Below are 21,517 nucleotides of genomic sequence, written 5' to 3'. Positions count from 1 at the left end.
GTTTAAACACATTCGTTTGTCTTTATTACTACATTACAGACGACGTCGGAAAAGAGACACGAAGCTTATGAAAGATACAAATGTAAGTAAACTTACTCCGCCAACGACTGCGCGCTCGGTAAAGGCGGTGAATGTTTAATCTCGTTCACTTCCGTTTCCGTGCACGTGCTATGGTACGATAAAACTTCTAGCGCCACCTTGTATTTCTGTTCGGAACGACGAATTTTATCGTACAACTGTAAAACAAAATGCAATCAAATGTTTAACCATTTAAACACAAAATGTCTCTAAACCATTACCTTGAAACACAAAATGTCTCTAAAACCATTACCTTCAAACACAAAATGTCTCTACTTTATTATATATATATCAGTTACTAGTGTATTCAAAAGTGTACGCTTCTTATATTGTATTATGGCAGATGGAAAGAAACCACTAAGAGCACTCTACCACACCGCTATCCATGCTAAGAAAAGGATTATTACTCTTATAACACACCCACAAGTTATCAAAGAATAATTTCTGGTGTCACACAGTTTGGAACTGGTTCGTCAAAATTAACCACCTACCATTCACACAGAGAATTTGACTGCTACTTCTATAAGGTACCCAATGCCTAACACTTTGCTTACATCTTACCAATGCGAAATATGGGATTCAACACATCATAACAACGCTTACTCAGTCGAAAAGATCGGAGAGGTTTGGTGACGGGATTCAAACTCGCGACCCACAGATTGCGACTCGAGCGCCCTCTAACCACAAGCATAGATATCTTATGCTTGTATAACGACCCTGTATTTTCTAAGCCTACCTTGGCATGATGAAGAGCTAGTCCACAGTAAGTAGCAAAGTGGCAAACGCTTCCTCGTCAGCTTTACTGAAAGGTCCACTTTCCTTGTTGACCATCTGGACAACTCCGATGACACTGAAATAACGTAGAAAAGAAACCTGTTCATCTGGACTCACTTTAATAAAGGTCTAAATGCCACATGTACCTCACCGTAAACAAGGTCTAAATGTCACATCTACCTCACTGTAGACAAGGTCTAAATGTCACATCTACCTCACTGTAGACAAGGTCTAAATGTCACATCTACCGCACTGTAGACAAGGTCTAAATGTCACATCTACCTCACTGTAGACAAGGTCTAAATGTCACATCTACCTCACTGTGGACAAGGTCTAAATGTCACATCTACCTCACTGTAGATAAGGTCTAAATGTCACATCTACCTCACTGTAAACAAGGTCTAAATGTCACATCTACCTCACTGTAGACAAGGTCTAAATGTCACATCTACCTCACTGTAGACAAGGTCTAAATGTCACATCTACCTCACTGTAGACAAGGTCTAAATGTCACATCTACCTCACTGTAGATAAGGTCTAAATGTCACATCTACCTCAATGTAGACAAGGTGTAAATGTCACATCTACCTCACTGTAGACAAGGTCTAAATGTCACATCTACCTCACTGTAAACAAGGTCTAAATGTCACATCTACCTCACTGTAGATAAGGTCTAAATGTCACATCTACCTCACTTTAAACAAGGTCTAAATGTCACATCTATCTCACTGTAGACAAGGTCTAAATGTCACATCTACCTCAATGTAGACAAGGTGTAAATGTCACATCTACCTCACTGTAGACAAGGTCTAAATGTCACATCTACCTCACTGTAAACAAGGTCTAAATGTCACATCTACCTCACTGTAGATAAGGTCTAAATGTCACATCTACCTCACTTTAAACAAGGTCTAAATGTCACATCTATCTCACTGTAGACAAGGTCTAAATGTCACATCTACCTCACTGTAGACAAGGTCTAAGTGTCACATCTACCTCACTGTGGACAAGGTCTAAATGTCACACCTACCTCACTGTAAACAAGGTCTAAATGTCACATCTACCTCACTGTAAACAAGGTCTAAATGTTACATCTACCTCACTGTAAACAAGGTCTAAATGTCACATGTACCTCACTGTAAACAAGGTCTAAATGTCACATCTACCTCACTGTAGACAAGATCTAAATGTCACATCTACCTCACTGTAAACAAGGTCTAAATGTCACATCTACCTCACTGTAGACAAGGTCTAAATGTCACATCTACCTCACTGTAGACAAGGTCTAAATGTCACATCTACCTCACTGTGGACAAGGTCTAAATGTCACACCTACCTCACTGTAAACAAGGTCTAAATGTCACATCTACCTCACTGTAAACAAGGTCTAAATGTCACATCTACCTCACTGTAAACAAGGTCTAAATGTCACATCTACCTCACTGTGGACAAGGTCTAAATGTCACATCTACCTCACTGTAAACAAGGTCTAAATGTCACATCTACCTCACTGTAGACAAGGTCTAAATGTCACATCTACCTCACTGTGGACAAGGTCTAAATGTCACACCTACCTCACTGTAAACAAGGTCTAAATGTCACATCTACCTCACTGTAAACAAGGTCTAAATGTCACATCTACCTCACTGTAAACAAGGTCTAAATGTCACATCTACCTCACTGTAGACAAGGTCTAAATGTCACATCTACCTCACTGTAAACCAGGTGTAAATGTCACATGTACCTCACTGTGGACAAGGTCTAAATGTCACATCTACCTCACTGTAAACAAGGTCTAAATGTCACATCTACCTCACTGTAGACAAGGTCTAAATGTCACATCTACCTCACTGTAGACAAGGTCTAAATGTCACATCTACCTCACTGTGGACAAGGTCTAAATGTCACACCTACCTCACTGTAAACAAGGTCTAAATGTCACATCTACCCTCACTGTAGACAAGGTCTAAATGTCACATCTACCTCACTGTAGATAAGGTCTAAATGTCACATCTACCTCACTGTAGACAAGGTGTAAATGTCACATCTACCTCACTGTAGACAAGGTCTAAATGTCACATCTACCTCACTGTAAACAAGGTCTAAATGTCACATCTACCTCACTGTAGATAAGGTCTAAATGTCACATCTACCTCACTTTAAACAAGGTCTAAATGTCACATCTATCTCACTGTAGACAAGGTCTAAATGTCACATCTACCTCAATGTAGACAAGGTGTAAATGTCACATCTACCTCACTGTAGACAAGGTCTAAATGTCACATCTACCTCACTGTAGATAAGGTCTAAATGTCACATCTACCTCACTTTAAACAAGGTCTAAATGTCACATCTATCTCACTGTAGACAAGGTCTAAATGTCACATCTACCTCACTGTAGACAAGGTCTAAATGTCACATCTACCTCACTGTGGACAAGATCTAAATGTCACATCTACCTCACTGTAAACAAGGTCTAAATGTCACATCTACCTCACTGTAAACAAGGTCTAAATGTCACATCTACCTCACTGTAGACAAGGTCTAAATGTCACATGTACCTCACTGTAAACAAGGTCTAAATGTCACATCTACCTCACTGTAGATAAGGTCTAAATGTCACATCTACCTCACTTTAAACAAGGTCTAAATGTCACATCTATCTCACTGTAGACAAGGTCTAAATGTCACATCTACCTCAATGTAGACAAGGTGTAAATGTCACATCTACCTCACTGTAGACAAGGTCTAAATGTCACATCTACCTCACTGTAAACAAGGTCTAAATGTCACATCTACCTCACTGTAGATAAGGTCTAAATGTCACATCTACCTCACTTTAAACAAGGTCTAAATGTCACATCTATCTCACTGTAGACAAGGTCTAAATGTCACATCTACCTCACTATTGACAAGGTCTAAATGTCACATCTACCTCACTGTGGACAAGATCTATATGTCACACCTACCTCACTGTAAACAAGGTCTAAATGTCACATCTACCTCACTGTAAACAAGGTCTAAATGTCACATCTACCTCACTGTAGACAAGGTCTAAATGTCACATCTACCTCACTGTAGATAAGGTCTAAATGTCACATCTACCTCACTGTAAACAAGGTCTAAATGTCACATCCACCTCACTGTAGACAAGGTCTAAATGTCACATCTACCTCACTGTAGACAAGGTCTAAATGTCACATCTACCTCACTGTAGACAAGGTCTAAATGTCACATCTACCTCACTGTAGACAAGGTCTAAATGTCACATCTACCTCACTGTAGACAAGGTCTAAATGTCACATCTACCTCACTGTAGATAAGGTCTAAATGTCACATCTACCTCAATGTAGACAAGGTGTAAATGTCACATCTACCTCACTGTAGACAAGGTCTAAATGTCACATCTACCTCACTGTAAACAAGGTCTAAATGTCACATCTACCTCACTGTAGATAAGGTTTAAATGTCACATCTACCTCACTTTAAACAAGGTCTAAATGTCACATCTATCTCACTGTAGACAAGGTTTAAATGTCACATCTACCTCACTGTAGACAAGGTCTAAATGTCACATCTACCTCAATGTAGACAAGGTGTAAATGTCACATCTACCTCTCTGTAAACAAGGTCTAAATGTCACATCTACCTCACTGTAGATAAGGTCTAAATGTCACATCTACCTCACTTTAAACAAGGTCTAAATGTCACATCTATCTCACTGTAGACAAGGTCTAAATGTCACATCTACCTCACTGTAGACAAGGTCTAAATGTCACATCTACCTCACTGTGGACAAGGTCTAAATGTCACACCTACCTCACTGTAAACAAGGTCTAAATGTCACATCTACCTCACTGTAAACAAGGTCTAAATGTCACATCTACCTCACTGTAAACAAGGTCTAAATGTCACATGTACCTCACTGTAAACAAGGTCTAAATGTCACATCTACCTCACTGTAGACAAGATCTAAATGTCACATCTACCTCACTGTAAACAAGGTCTAAATGTCACATGTACCTCACTGTAAACAAGGTCTAAATGTCACATCTACCTCACTGTAGATAAGGTCTAAATGTCACATCTACCTCACTTTAAACAACGTCTAAATGTCACATCTATCTCACTGTAGACAAGGTCTAAATGTCACATCTACCTCACTGTAGACAAGGTCTAATTGTCACATCTACCTCACTGTGGACAAGGTCTAAATGTCACACCTACCTCACTGTAAACAAGGTCTAAATGTCACATCTACCTCACTGTAAACAAGGTCTAAATGTCACATCTACCTCACTGTAAACAAGGTCTAAATGTCACATCTACCTCACTGTAGACAAGGTCTAAATGTCACATCTACCTCACTGTGGACAAGGTCTAAATGTCACACCTACCTCACTGTAAACAAGGTCTAAATGTCACATCTACCTCACTGTAAACAAGGTCTAAATGTCACATCTACCTCACTATTGACAAGGTCTAAATGTCACATCTACCTCACTGTGGACAAGATCTAAATGTCACACCTACCTCACTGTAAACAAGGTCTAAATGTCACATCTACCTCACTGTAAACAAGGTCTAAATGTCACATCTACCTCACTGTAGACAAGGTCTAAATGTCACATCTACCTCACTGTGGACAAGGTCTAAATGTCACACCTACTCACTGTAAACAAGGTCTAAATGTCACATCTACCTCACTGTAAACAAGGTCTAAATGTCACATCTACCTCACTGTAAACAAGGTCTAAATGTCACATCTACCTCACTGTGGACAAGGTCTAAATGTCACATCTACCTCACTGTAAACAAGGTCTAAATGTCACATCTACCTCACTGTAGACAAGGTCTAAATGTCACATCTACCTCACTGTGGACAAGGTCTAAATGTCACACCTACCTCACTGTAAACAAGGTCTAAATGTCACATCTACCTCACTGTAAACAAGGTCTAAATGTCACATCTACCTCACTGTAAACAAGGTCTAAATGTCACATCTACCTCACTGTAGACAAGGTCTAAATGTCACATCTACCTCACTGTAAACCAGGTGTAAATGTCACATGTACCTCACTGTGGACAAGGTCTAAATGTCACATCTACCTCACTGTAAACAAGGTCTAAATGTCACATCTACCTCACTGTAGACAAGGTCTAAATGTCACATCTACCTCACTGTAGACAAGGTCTAAATGTCACATCTACCTCACTGTGGACAAGGTCTAAATGTCACACCTACCTCACTGTAAACAAGGTCTAAATGTCACATCTACCTCACTGTAAACAAGGTCTAAATGTCACATCTACCTCACTGTAAACAAGGTCTAAATGTCACATCTACCTCACTGTAGACAAGGTCTAAATGTCACATCTACCTCACTGTAAACCAGGTGTAAATGTCACATGTACCTCACTGTAAACAAGGTCTAAACTATACACAAACTTATTGCAGATGATGACACACACAACGGCCTTACTTGTTTCTGATGGACACATAACAACAACCTTACTTGTTTCTGATGAAGATTGGCATACATAGTAAGTTCCTTGTTCTGTAACCTGTCTGCTGATCCACTGTCCTGTTCAGAAACGTTAAGGATCATTTATATATTAATAATGTAGTTAACACAACTGAAAATATGAATTACTATACTGGTGTCTTTGATATTTATAATTAACACGTTACATTGTTAGATAATCCTCTATATCTATAAAGCACATTGTTAGCTATCCTCTATATCTATAAAGCACATTGTTAGCTAATCCTTTATATCTATAAAGCACATTGTTAGCTATCCCTCTATATCTATAAAGCACATTGTTAGCTATTCCTTTATATTTATAGAGCACATTGTTAGCTAATCCTATATATCTATACAGCACATTGTTAGCTAATCCTATATATCTATACAGCACATTGTTAGCTAATCCTATATATCTATAGAGCACATTGTTAGCTAATCCTATACATCTATACAGCACATTGTTAGCTAATCTTGTATATCTATAAAGCACATTGTTAGCTAATCCTCTATTTCTATGAAGAACACTATCAGCTAATTTTTTATATTTATACAGCACATTGTTAGCTAATCTTGTATATCTATAAAGCACATTGTTAGCTAATGCTCTATATCTATGAAGAACATTGTCAGCTAATCCTTTATATTTATACAGCACATTGTTAGATAATCTTGTATATCTATAAAACACATTGTTATCTAATCCTATATATCTATAATGCACATTGTTCGCTAATCCTATATTTCTATAAAGCACATTGTTAGCTAATCCTGTGCATCTATAAAGCACATTGTTATCTAATCGTATATTTCTATAAAGCACATTGTTAGTTAATCCCCTATACCTATGAAGCACATTGTTATCTAATCCTATATATCTATAATGCACATTGTTCGCTAATCCTATATTTCTATAAAGCACATTGTTAGCTAATCCTGTGCATCTATAAAACACATTGTTAGCTAATCCTCTATATCTATAAAGCACATTGTTAGTTAATCCTCTATACCTATGAAGCACATTGTTATCTAATCCTATATTTCTATGAAGCACATTGTTAGCTAATCCTCTATATCTATGAAGAACATTATCAGCTAATCCTTTATATTTATACAGCACATTGTTAGCTAATCTTGCACATCTATACAGCGCATTGTTAGCTAATCCTTTATATCTATACAGCGCATTGTTAGCTAATCCTGCATATATATACAGCACATTGTTAGTTAATCCTCTATACGTATGAAGCACATTGTTATCTAATCCTATATTTCTATAAAGCACATTGTTAGCTAATCCTCTATATCTAGATAATAAACTACTGATATCTAAGAAAGGAAGGTTACAAAAACCTAGATAACAATAATTTATTATAAAACTTTCTCTCACCTGTTGAATCTGTCATCATCATATGCATCTGGAATGTTCAGTGATTGCCCTGTCAAAGCAACATGTCCAGCTATTCCCTTCCCAACTGGAAACCTGAACATACAGATGAAGTTATCTAATGAACAGTTGAGAAGACCACTATAACACAACATCAAATAGATATCACATAATTTACAGTCGAACCAATAATTTTTGTCACAACAAATCATACCAACCTTTAAATAGAACCCATGATGTTTAACCATACATACTATTATATAACGAGTATTATTACAGGTGGATATGAATATAACTAATAACAGTCTAGTGTCATCTACAGAATATACCATAATATATTAAAAAATATTCCATACTGCACACAGATAAAAACACTGATCCACCTTTCAACCTTCTAAAGTAACAAACAGCAAAGTCACAAAAATAATACTAACAACAACAATATTGCAACAATAGTAATACAACCATAATACTACTAACAACAACAGTAGTACAACCAGAATACTAATAACAATAGTACAACCAGAATAATACTAACAACAACAGTAGTACAACTAGAATACTAATAACAACAATAGTACAACCAGAATAAAACTAATAACAAGAATAGTACAACCAGAATAATTCAAAAAAAAAAACAATAGTACAACCAGAATAATACTAACAACAGTAATACAACCAGAATAATACCAAGAAAAACTGTAGTACAACCAGAATAATTCTAAGAACAGCAGTACAACCATATTACTACTAACAACAGTAGTACAACCAGAATAATACAAACAACAATAGTACAACCAGAATAATACTAAAAACAGCACAACATCCAGAATAATACTAACAACAACAATAGCTAAACCAGAATAATACCAACAACAACATTAGTACAACCAGAATAATACTACGAATAACAGTAGTACAACCAGAATACTACTACCAACAATGGTAGTACAACGAGAATAATACTTAAACGATACTACATCCAGAAAAATACTAACAACAACAATAATACAACCAGAATAATACTAACAACAATGGTATAACCAACATACTAAAAACAACAATAGTAATACAACCAGAAAAATACTGACAACAACAGTAATACAACCAGAATAATACTAACAACAATAGTACAACCAGAATAATACTAACAACAACAGTAGTACAACCTGAATACTACTAACAACAATAGTACAACGAGAATAATACCAACAACAACAGTAATACAACCAGAATAATATTAACAACAATGGTACACACAGAATAATACTAACAACAACAGTAGTACAACAAGAATAATACTAACAACAGTAGTACAACCAGAATAATACAATAGTACAACCAGAATAATACTAACAACAACAGTAGTACAACCTGAATACTACTAACAACAATAGTACAACGAGAATAATACCAACAACAACAGTAATACAACCAGAATAATACTAACAACAATAATACACAGAATAATACTAACAACAGTAGAACAACCAGAATAATACTAACAACAGTAGTACAACCAGAATAATACAATAGTACAACCAGAATAATACTAACAACAATAGTACAACCAGAATAATACTAAAAACATATTATAACAAAGAAAAATACTAACAACAACAATAGCAGAACCAGAATAATACTAACAAACCCATTAGCACAGCCAGAATAATACTACGAATAGCAGTAGTACAACCAGAATACTACTAACAACAATGTTAGTAGAACGAGAATAATACTAAAAACAGAACTACATCCAGAATAATACTAACAACAACAACAGTACAACCAGAATAATACTAACAACAACAACAGTACAACCAGAATAATACTAACAACAGTAGTACAACCAGAATAATTCTAACAGTAATAAAACTAGAATAATACTGACAACAATAGTACAACGAGAATAATACTAAAAACAGAACTACAACCAGAATGATACTAACAACAATAATAATACAACCAGAATAATATTAACAACAATAGTATAACCAAAATAATAATAACAACAGTAATACAACCAGAATAATACTAACAACAACAATAGTACAACCAGAATAATACTAACAACAATAGTACAACCAGAATAAAATTAACAACAACAGTAATATAACAAGAATTATACTAACTACAATAGTAGTACAAACATAATACTACTAATAACAACAGTAGTACAACCAGAATACTACTAACAACAATGGTAGTACAACCAGAATAATACTAACAACAACAGTAGTACAACAAGAATAATACTAAAAACAGAACTACAACCAGAATGATACTAACAACAATAAGAATACAACCAGAATAATATTAACAACAATAGTATAACCAAAATAATAATAACAACAGTAATACAACCAGAATATTACTAACAACAACAATAGTACAACCAGAATAATACTAACAACAATAGTACAACCAGAATAAAATTAACAACAACAGTAATATAACCAGAATTATACTAACTACAACAGTAGTACAAACATAATACTACTAACAACAACAGTAGTACAACCAGAATACTACTAACAACAATGGTAGTACAACCAGAATAATACTAGGAATAACAGTAGTACAACCGGAATACTACCAGCAACAATGGTAGTACAACCAAAATAATAGTACGAATAACGGTAGTACAACCAGAATAATACTAAAACAATAGTAAAACCAGAATAATACGAACAACAACAATAGTAGAACCAGCATAATACTTACAACAATAGTACAACGACAATAATACTATAAAAGTAGCAAAAGCAGAATAATTCTAAAAACAATAGTACAACCAGAATATTACTAACAACAACAGTAATACAACGAGAATAATACTAAGAAGAACAGTAGTACAACCAGAATAATTCTATAAAAAAGTAGTAAAAGCAGAATAATTCTAAAAAACAATAGTACAACCAGAATAATACTAACAACAATTGTACAACCAGAATAATACTAACAACAACAATAACAGTAATACAACCAGAATAGCACTACGAATAACAATGGTACAACCAGAATATTACTAACAACAATGGTAGTACAACCAGAATAGCACTAACAACAATTGTAGTACAACCAGAATAGTACTACGAATAACAGTAGTAGAACCAGAATACTACTAACAACAACATTAGTACAACCATAATACTACTAACAATAACAGTGGTACAAACAGAATAATTCTAAAAACAGTGGTACAACCAGATTAGTACTAACAACAGTGGTACAACCAGAATAATACTAACAATAGTACAACAAGAATAATACTAAAACAATAGTACAACCAGAATAATACTAACAATAATGGTAAGTACAACCAGAAAAATACTAAATACAGTACTACAACCAGAATAATACTAACAACAATAGCAGAACCAGAATAATACTAACAACAACATTAGTACAACCAGAATAATACTACGAATAACAGTAGTACAACCAGAATACTACTAACAATAATGGTAGCAGAACGAGAATAATACTAAAACAGAACTACATCCAGAACAATTCTAACAACAACAACAATACAACCAGAATAATACTAACAACAGTAGTACAACCAGAAAAATTCTAACAACAGTAATACAACCAGAATAATACTGACAACAATAGTACAACGAGAATTATACTAAAAACAGAACTACAAACCAGAATAATACTAACAACCAGAATAATACTAATAACAATAGTAATACAACCAAAATAATACTAACGACAATAGTACAAACCAGAATAATACTAACAACAACAGTAATATAACCAGAATAATACTAACAACAATAGGTAGTACAAACATAATACTACTAACAACAACAGTAGTACAACCAGAATACTACTAACAACAATAGTACAACCAGAATAATACTACCAACAACAGTAATACAACCAGAATAATACTAACAACAATAGTAGTACAACCAGAATAACATTAACAACATTAGTACAACCAGAATAATACTAACTACAACAGTAGGTACAACAAGAATAATACTAACGACAGTAGTACAACCAGAATAATACTAACAACAACAATAGTACAACCAGAATAATTCTAACAACAATGGTACAACCAGAATAATACTAACAACAGTATAATAACCATAATACTACTAACAACAGTAATACAACCAGAATAATACTAAGAACAACTGTACTACAACCAAAATACTATTAACAACAACAGTAGTAAACCCAGAATAACACTACGAATAACAGTAATACAACCAGAATAGCACTACGAATAACAGTAATACAACCAGAATAATACTAAGAACAATAGTAGTACAACCAGAATAATACTAAGAACAATAGTAGTACAACCAGAATAATACTAACAACAACAGTAGTACAACCAGAATAATACTAACAAGAACAATAGTACAACCAGAATAATTCTAACAACAATGGTACAACCAGAATAATACTAACAACAGTAGTACAACCAAAAATACTACTAACAACAACAGTAATACAACCAGAATAATACTAACAACAACAATGGTACAACCAGAATAATACTAACAACAATAGTACAACCAAAATAAAATTAACAACAACAGTAATATAACAAGAATTATACTAACTACAATAGTAGTACAAACATAATACTACTAACAACAACAATGGTAGTACAACCAAAATAATAGTACAGATAACGGTAGTACAACCAGAATAATACTAAAAACAATAGTACAACCAGAATAATACGAACAACAACAATAGTAGAACCAGCATAATACTTACAACAATAGCACAACGAGAATAATACTATAAAAAGTAGCAAAAGCAGAATAATTCTAAAAACAATAGTACAACCAGAATATTACTAACAACAACAGTAATACAACGAGAATAATACTAAGAAGAACAGTAGTACAACCAGAATAATTCTATAAAAAGTAGCAAAAGCAGAATAATTCTAAAAACAATAGTACAAACCAGAATAATACTAACAACAATTGTACAACCAGAATAATACTAACAACAACAATAACAGTAATACAACCAGAATAGCACTACGAGATAACAATAGTACAACAAGAATATTACTAACAACAATGGTAGTACAACCAAAATAGCACTAACAATAACAGTAGTACAAACAGAATACTACTAATAACAACATTAATACAACCAGAATAATACTAAGAACAACTGTAGTACAACCAGAATAATTCTAAAAACAGAAGTACAACCAGATTAGTACTAACAACAGTAGTACAACCAGAATAATACTAACAATAGTACAACAAGAATAATACTAACAACAATAGTACAACCAGAATAATACTAACAATAATGGTAGTACAACCAGAATAATACTAAATACAATTACTACAACCAGAATAATACTAACAACAATAGCAGAACCAGAATAATACTAACAACAACATTAGTACAACCAGAATAATACTACAGATAACAGTAGTACAACCAGAATACTACTAACAATAATGGTAGCAGAACGAGAATAATACTAAAACAGAACTACATCCAGAACAATTCTAACAACAACAACAATACAACCAGAATAATACTAACAACAGTAGTACAACCATTATAATTCTAACAACAACAGTAATACAACCAGAATAATACTGACAAGAATAGTACAACGAGAATAATACTAAAAACAGAACTACAACGAGAATAATACTAACAACAAGAATAATACAACCAGAATAATACTAATAACAATAGTAATACAACCAGAATAATACTAACGACAATGTGTACAACCAGAATAATATTAACAACAATAGTACAACCAGAATAATACTAACAACAACAGTAGTACAACCAAAATAATACTAACGACAATAGTACAACCAGAATAATATTAACAACAATAGTACAACCAGAATAATACTAACAACAACAGTAGTACAACAAGAATAATACTAACGACAGTAGTACAACCAGAATAATACTAAAAACAGAACTGCAACCGGAATAATACTAACAAGAATAATACAACGAGAATAATACTAATAACAATAGTAATACAACCAGAATAATACTAACAACAACAGTACTACAACCAAAATAATACTAACAACAATAGTACAACCAGATCACTACTAACAACAGTAGTACAACAAGAATAATACTAAAAATATTACAACCAGCATAATACTAACAACAATATTACAGCCAGAATAATACTAACAACAACAGTAGTACAACCAAAATACTACTAACAACAATAGTAGTACAACAATAATAATAATAACAACAACAATAGTACAACCAGAATAATTCTAACAACAATAGTACAACCAGAATAATACTAACAACAGTAGTAGAACCAGAATAATACTAACAACAAAAATAGCAGAACCAGTATAATACAAACAACAACAGTAGTACAACCAGAATAATACAAACAACAGTAGTAATACAACCAGAATACTACTAACAACAACATTAGTACAACCATAATACTACTAACAACAACAGTAGTACAACCAGAATACTACTAACAACAATGGTAGTACAACCAGAATAATACTACGAATAACAGTAGTACAACCAGAATAATACTAACAACAACAATGGTACAACCAGAATACAACTAACAACAACAGTAATACAACCAGAATAATACTAAGAATAATATTAGTACAACCAGAATAATTCTAAAAACAGTGGTACAACCAGAATAATTCTAACAACAACAGTAATACAACCAGAATAATACTAACAACAATGGTACAACGAGAATAATACTAAAAAACAGTACTACAACCAGAATAATACTAACAACAACAATAGTACAACCAGAATAATACTAACAACAATGGTATAACCAAAATAATAATAACAACAATACTAATACAACCAGAATAATACAAACAACAACAGTATTACAACCAGAATAATAATAAGAACAGTAGTACAACCAGAATAATTCTAACAACAACAGTAATACAACCAGAATAATACTAACAACAATAGGTACAACCAGAATAATTCACAACAACAATGGTAGTACAACCAGAATAATACTACGAATAACAGTGGTACAACCAGAATATTACAAACAACAATGGTAGTACAACCAGAATAATACTAACAACAATAGTAGAACCAGAATAATACTAACAACAATGGTAGTACAACGAGAATAATACTACGAATAACAGCAGAACAACCAGAATACTACTAACAACAATGGTAGTACAACGAGAATAATACTACAGAATAACAGTGGTACAACCATGATACTACTAACAACAAACAGTAGTACAACCCAGAATACTAATAACAACAATAGTGGTACAACCATGAATACTACTAACAACAACAGTAGTACAACCAGAATACTAATAACAACAACAGTGGTACAACGAGAATAATACTACGAATAACAGTAGTACCGCCAGAATACTACTAAATACAATGGTAGTACAACCAGAATAATACTAACAACAATGGTACAACCAGAATAATACTAAGAACAACAATAGTAGAACCAGAATAATACCAACAACAATGGTACAACCAGAATAATACTAAAAAACATAATAGTATAACCAGAATAATACTAACAACAAAAATAGCAGAACCAGAATAATACAAACAACAACAGTAATACAACCAGAATAATATTACGAATAACAGTAGTACAACCAGAATACTACTAACAACAACATTAGTACAACCATAATACTACTAACAACAGTAGTACAACCAGAATACTACTAACAACAATGGTAGTACAACCTGAATAAGGCTACGAATAACAGTAGTACAACCAGAATACTAATAACAACAATGGTAGTACAACCAGAATAATAATACGAATAACAGTAGTACAACCAGAATAATACTACGTATAACAGTAGTACAACCAGAATAATACTACGTATAACAGTAGTACAACCAGAATAATACTAACATCAATAGTACAACCAGAATAATACTAACAACAACAATAGTAGAACCAGAATAATACTACGAATAACAGTAATACAACCAGAATAGCACAACGAATAACAGTAGTAGAACCAAAATACTACTAACAACAATGGTAGTACAACCAGAATAGCACTAACAACAATAGTAGTACAACCAGAATAGTACTACGAATAACAATAGTACAACCAGAATACTACTAACAACAACATTGGTACAACCATAATACTACTATCAATAACAGTAGTACAACCAGAATACTACTAACAACAATGGTGGTACAACCAGAATAATACTACAGATAACAGTGGTACAACCAGAATACTACTAACAACAATATTAGTACAACCATAATACTACTAACAACAACACTAGTACAACCAGAATATTACTAACAACAATGGTAGGTACAACCAGAATAATAATACGAATTACATTAGTACAACAAGAATACTACTTACAACAATGGTAGTACAACCAAAATACTACTAACAACAATGGTAGTAAAACCAGAATAATACTACGAATAACAATAGTACAACCAGGATACTACTAACAACAACACTAGTACAACCAGAATATTACTAACAACAATGGCAGTACAACCAGAATAATAATACGAATTACATTAGTACAACAAGAATACTACTTACAACAATGGTAGTACAACCAGAATACTACTACGAATAACAATAGTACAACCAGGATACTACTAACAAAAACACTAGTACAACCAGAATATTACTAACAACAATGGTAGTACAACCAGAATAATAATACGAATTACATTAGTACAACAAGAATACTACTTACAACAATGGTAGTACAACCAGAATACTACTAACAACAATGGTAGTACAACCAGAATAATACTACGAATAACAATAGTACAACCAGGATACTACTAACAACATCATTAGTACAACCATAATACTACTAACACCAGTAGTACAACCAGAATACACCTAACAACAACAGTGGTACAATGAGAATAATACTACGAATAACAGTAGTACAACCAGAATACTACTAACAACAACATTAGTACAACCATAATACTAGTAACAATAACAGTAATAAAACCAGAATATTACTAACAACAATGGTAGTACAACCAGAATAATACTAACAACAACATTAGTACACCCATAATAATACTAACACCAATGGTAGTACAACCAGAATAATACTACGAATAACAGTAGTACAACCAGAATACTAACAACAACATTAGTACAACCATAATACAACTAACAAGAACAGTGGTACAACCAGAATACTTCTCACAACAACAGTAGTAGAAGGAGAATAATACTGCGAATAACAGTAGTACAACCAGAATACTACTAACAACAATGGAAGAACAACTAGAATAATACTACGAATAACAGTAGTACAACCAGAATAGTACTAACAACATTGGTGGTATAATCAGAATAATACTAACAACAACAGTACAACCAGAAAATACTAACAACAACAATAGTAGAACCAGAATAATACTAACAACAGTAATACTACCAGAATAATACTAACAATGGTACAACCAAAATAATACTAAAAACAGTACTACAACCAAAATAATACCAACAACAACAATAAAGAACCAGAATAATACTAACAACAACATTAGTACAACCAGAATAATATTACGAATAACAGTACTACAACCAGAATACTACTAACAACCATGGTAGTACAACCAGAATAATACTATGAATAACAGTAGTACAACCAGAATACTACTAACAACAACATTAGTACAACCATAATACTAGTAACAACAACAGTAATAAAACCAGAATATTACTAACAACAATGGTGGTACAACCAGAATAATACTAACAACAACATTAGTACACCCATAATAATACTAACACCAATGGTGGTACAACCAGAATAATACTACGAATAACAGTAGTTCAACCAGGAATACTAACAACAACATTAGTAGAACCATAATACAACTAACAAGAACAGTAGTACAACCAGAATACTTCTCACAACAATGGAAGAACAACTAGAATAATACTACGAATAACAGTAGTACAACCAGAATACTACTAACAACATTGGTAGTATAATCAGAATAATACTAACAACAACAGGTACAACCAGAAAAATACTAACAACAACAATGAGTAGAGACCAGAATAATACTAAAAACAGTACTACAACCAAAATAATACCAACAACAACAATAGCAGAACCAGAATAATACTAACAACAACATTAGTACAACCAGAATAATATTACGAATAACAGTACTACAACCAGAATACTACTAACAACCATGGTAGTACAACCAGAATAATACTACGAATAACAGTGGTACAACCAGAATACTACTAACAACAACATTAGTACAACCATAATACTAGTAACAACAACAGTAATAAAACCAGAATATTACTAACAACATTAGTACACCCATAATAATACTAACACCAATGGTAGTACAACCAGAATAATACTACGAATAACAGTAGTACAACCAGAATACTAACAACAACATTAGTACAACCATAATACAACTAACAAGAACAGTGGTACAACCAGAATACTTCTCACAACAACAGTAGTACAAGGAGAATAATACTACGAATAACAGTGGTACAACCAGAATACTACTAACAACAATGAACAACTAGAATAATACTACGAATAACAGTAGTACAACCAGAATACTACTAACAACATTGGTAGGTATAATCAGAATAATACTAACAACAACAGTACAACCAGAAAAATACTAACAACAACAATAGTAGAACCAGAATAATACTAACAACAGTAATACTACCAGAATAATACTAACAATAGTACAACCAGAATAATACTAAAAACAGTACTACAACCAGAATAATACCAACAACAACAATAGCAGAACCAGAATAATACTAACAACAACATTAGTACAACCAGAATAATACTAACAACAACAGTGGTACAACCAGAATACTAATAACAACAATGGTAATACAACCAGAATACCACTTACAACAATGATAGTACAATCAGAATAGTACTATGAATAACAGTGAATGCAACCAGAATAATACTACGAATAACAGTTGTACAACAACCACAATACCAACAATAACAAGGTTTATTGTTTCTCTACTTAGACACTGCTGTTATACAGTATGTTTTCACAGATAACCTTAGTTTGTAATAAATTATTGTTTATTATTATAATCTACATATGGTTACACTGTCATGTCACACTCAATGTGGTTTCTTTGGTTATATTTATTTACTTAAATTCTGTTTATCTGTACCGGATTTCTTTCGACGTCTCTGAAACAGACACAGTAGACTTGCTCTCTTGGTCTCCGCTGACGTCAAATATTCGAGCATACAATTCCTTAGTTCGTCCGTCAACCAGGAAAAGTGAAGCCCTGTCAGCGTTCACCAGCTTTTGAGCGAATGTCTGAAGATGTAATAAAGATAAAATATCTCATTAAAACCATTGACGTAAATCATATGTACAATATTTAATAAAGGTATCACGGTAAGTGAAGGGTATCGCTTATCTTAAGGAAATGTTACGATAAGCAACAATAACTCAAACACACACAATAAATATTAATACCTCCCCCAGTTGTGGTAATAAAATCTTATAAGTTACGTTTGTTGAAAGTAAAGACCTGTAGATATGAGGCTTCATTATCTCATCTTGGACTCTGTATCTTTATTATAATCATGAGAGTCAACTGTCTGCCATCTCTCATTATTTAGACTAATTCAAACAAATTCGCTATATCTGGGAAAACAGTTTTTCGTGCAAATGCCAATTTACATTCTGTTATTAATTAATTTTAATAAATATGTTTCCTGATATTAATATGTTTTCAATTAACTTACATTCAGGTTTTTTAATTTGTTTGGTTTCTTAGTCTTATAGGGCCTGTTTTGTTCATGACCAACCTGATATTATAATTTTCCTAATTAATACACATTTTGTTTTTATTAGTTTCACAACGAACTTTCGTGTTTATTAAATATCTTCCTGGTCTGTGATATCGGGGTTAAATTCCCTTATTTTATGATCAATATCTATTTGCTTATATTTAATAACTGAATATGAATATTATTTGAGCTTCAATGTCTTTAGTTTTAGATATATGTAAAATATTAACAATAAAATATAGTTATTGTTGTTAGTGCCATACGTTCATTTATTACCTATTTATAAAGATAAAATAAAGCGAGGAAAACTAAACAACGGTTAGGCTTAACCTCCCAAACAAAATTATAAACATGATTCGATTTGTTCTTGTTAATGTAACAAGGCGAGTATTCAACTAAGAACAGTTAGGCTTAACCTCCAAACAAAATTATAAACATGATTCGATTTGTTCTTGTTAATGTAACAAGGCGAGTATTCAACTAAGAACAGTTAGGCTTAACCTCCAACCTAAATTATAAACATAATTCTATTTGTTCTTGTTAATATAACAAGGCGAGTATTCAACTAAGAACAGTTAGGCCTAACCTCCAAACTAAATTATAAACATGATTCTATTTGTTCTTGTTAATATAACAAGGCGAGTATTCAACTAAGAACAAAGTTAGCCTAACCTCCAAACTAAATTATAAACATGATTCGATTTGTTCTTGTTAATATAACAAGGCGAGTATTCAACTAAGAACAGTTAGGCTTAACCTCCAAACTAAATTATAAAAAGAATTTGGGATCATTGTTATTTAAATAACAAGATAAGAGTTAAACTACACAATGATTGGGCTTAACCTTCAAACTAAACTAAAAACCGAAAATAGTCTGATATTCATCCAATAAAACAATAGGTAGAATTAACCAGTTTAAAAGTACTAGATAACGCGACAACATGTTCTTACCATTATCTTGACTATCACTGAGTCCATTGAAATCATGTCTTGAAAGATTGACCTAAAATATATATATATAACATTATTTTCTGCCTACTGTATATCTGCCTGAAGATTTCAACAAATACAATCACCATATAACTGTATCTTAGCTCAACAAATAACATCACCATGTAACTCTAACTTAGCTCAACAAATAACATCACCATGTAACTCTAACTTACCCTAATACAAAAGAAAAGTTAAAAAAGTATTTGAAATAATAAGTCGCAATTATTTTTAACTTTCAAACTTCATTATACAAAATAATTTAAAAGATCTAAAGCAATCCTATTCAGAGAACATTATCCTATTATAGTCCTCACCACACAATGTTATTTTGAACCTATTGTAGTCCCTCATCACACAATGTTATATTGAAACTATTGTAGTCATCATCAATGATAGTTCTACTGTAGTCATCATCAATGATAATCCTACTGTAGTCATCATCAATGATAGTTCTACTGTAGTCATCATCAATGATAATCCTACTGTAGTCATCATCAATGATAGTTCTACTGTAGTCATCATCAATGATAATCCTACTGTAGTCATCATCAATGATAGTTTTACTGTAGTCATCATCAATGATAGTTCTACTGTAGTCATCATCGATGATAGTCCTACTGTAGTCATCATCAATGTTAGTCCTGCTGTAGTCATGATCAATGACAGTTCTACTGTAGTCATCATCAATGACAGTCCTGCTGTAGTCGTCATCAATGACAGTTCTACTGTAGTCGTCATCAATGACAGTTCTACTGTAGTCATCATCAATGATAGTCCTGCTGTAGTCATCATCAATGATAGTCCTGCTGTAGTCATCATTCAATGATAGTTCGACTGTAGTCATCATCAATGATAGTCCTACTGTAGTCATCATCAATGATAGTTCTACTGTAGTCATCATCGATGATAGTCCTACTGTAG

The 21,517-nt window shown here is 32.9% G+C and overlaps 1 protein-coding gene across 1 annotated transcript in view; it reads right to left on the bottom strand.

Moving 5' to 3' along the window:
* The window catches only part of LOC143241870 (putative 3',5'-cyclic phosphodiesterase pde-5), a 60,442-nt gene extending 39,840 nt beyond the window's left edge, over positions 1-20,602 (bottom strand). Inside the window, 7 exon segments of the mRNA XM_076485154.1 lie at positions 97-236; positions 815-855; positions 858-928; positions 6,370-6,438; positions 7,772-7,864; positions 18,973-19,124; positions 20,555-20,602. Of these exon segments, the coding sequence (XP_076341269.1) occupies positions 97-236; positions 815-855; positions 858-928; positions 6,370-6,438; positions 7,772-7,864; positions 18,973-19,124; positions 20,555-20,590 (602 nt within the window). The 5' untranslated portion in view covers positions 20,591-20,602.
* Positions 20,603-21,517: the final 915 nt, after the last annotated feature.

This window comes from Tachypleus tridentatus, unplaced genomic scaffold (assembly GCF_004210375.1).
Source record: "Tachypleus tridentatus isolate NWPU-2018 unplaced genomic scaffold, ASM421037v1 Hic_cluster_1, whole genome shotgun sequence".
Lineage (NCBI taxonomy): Eukaryota > Metazoa > Arthropoda > Merostomata > Xiphosura > Limulidae > Tachypleus > Tachypleus tridentatus.
This window is presented reverse-complemented; position numbering and strand designations above follow the sequence as displayed.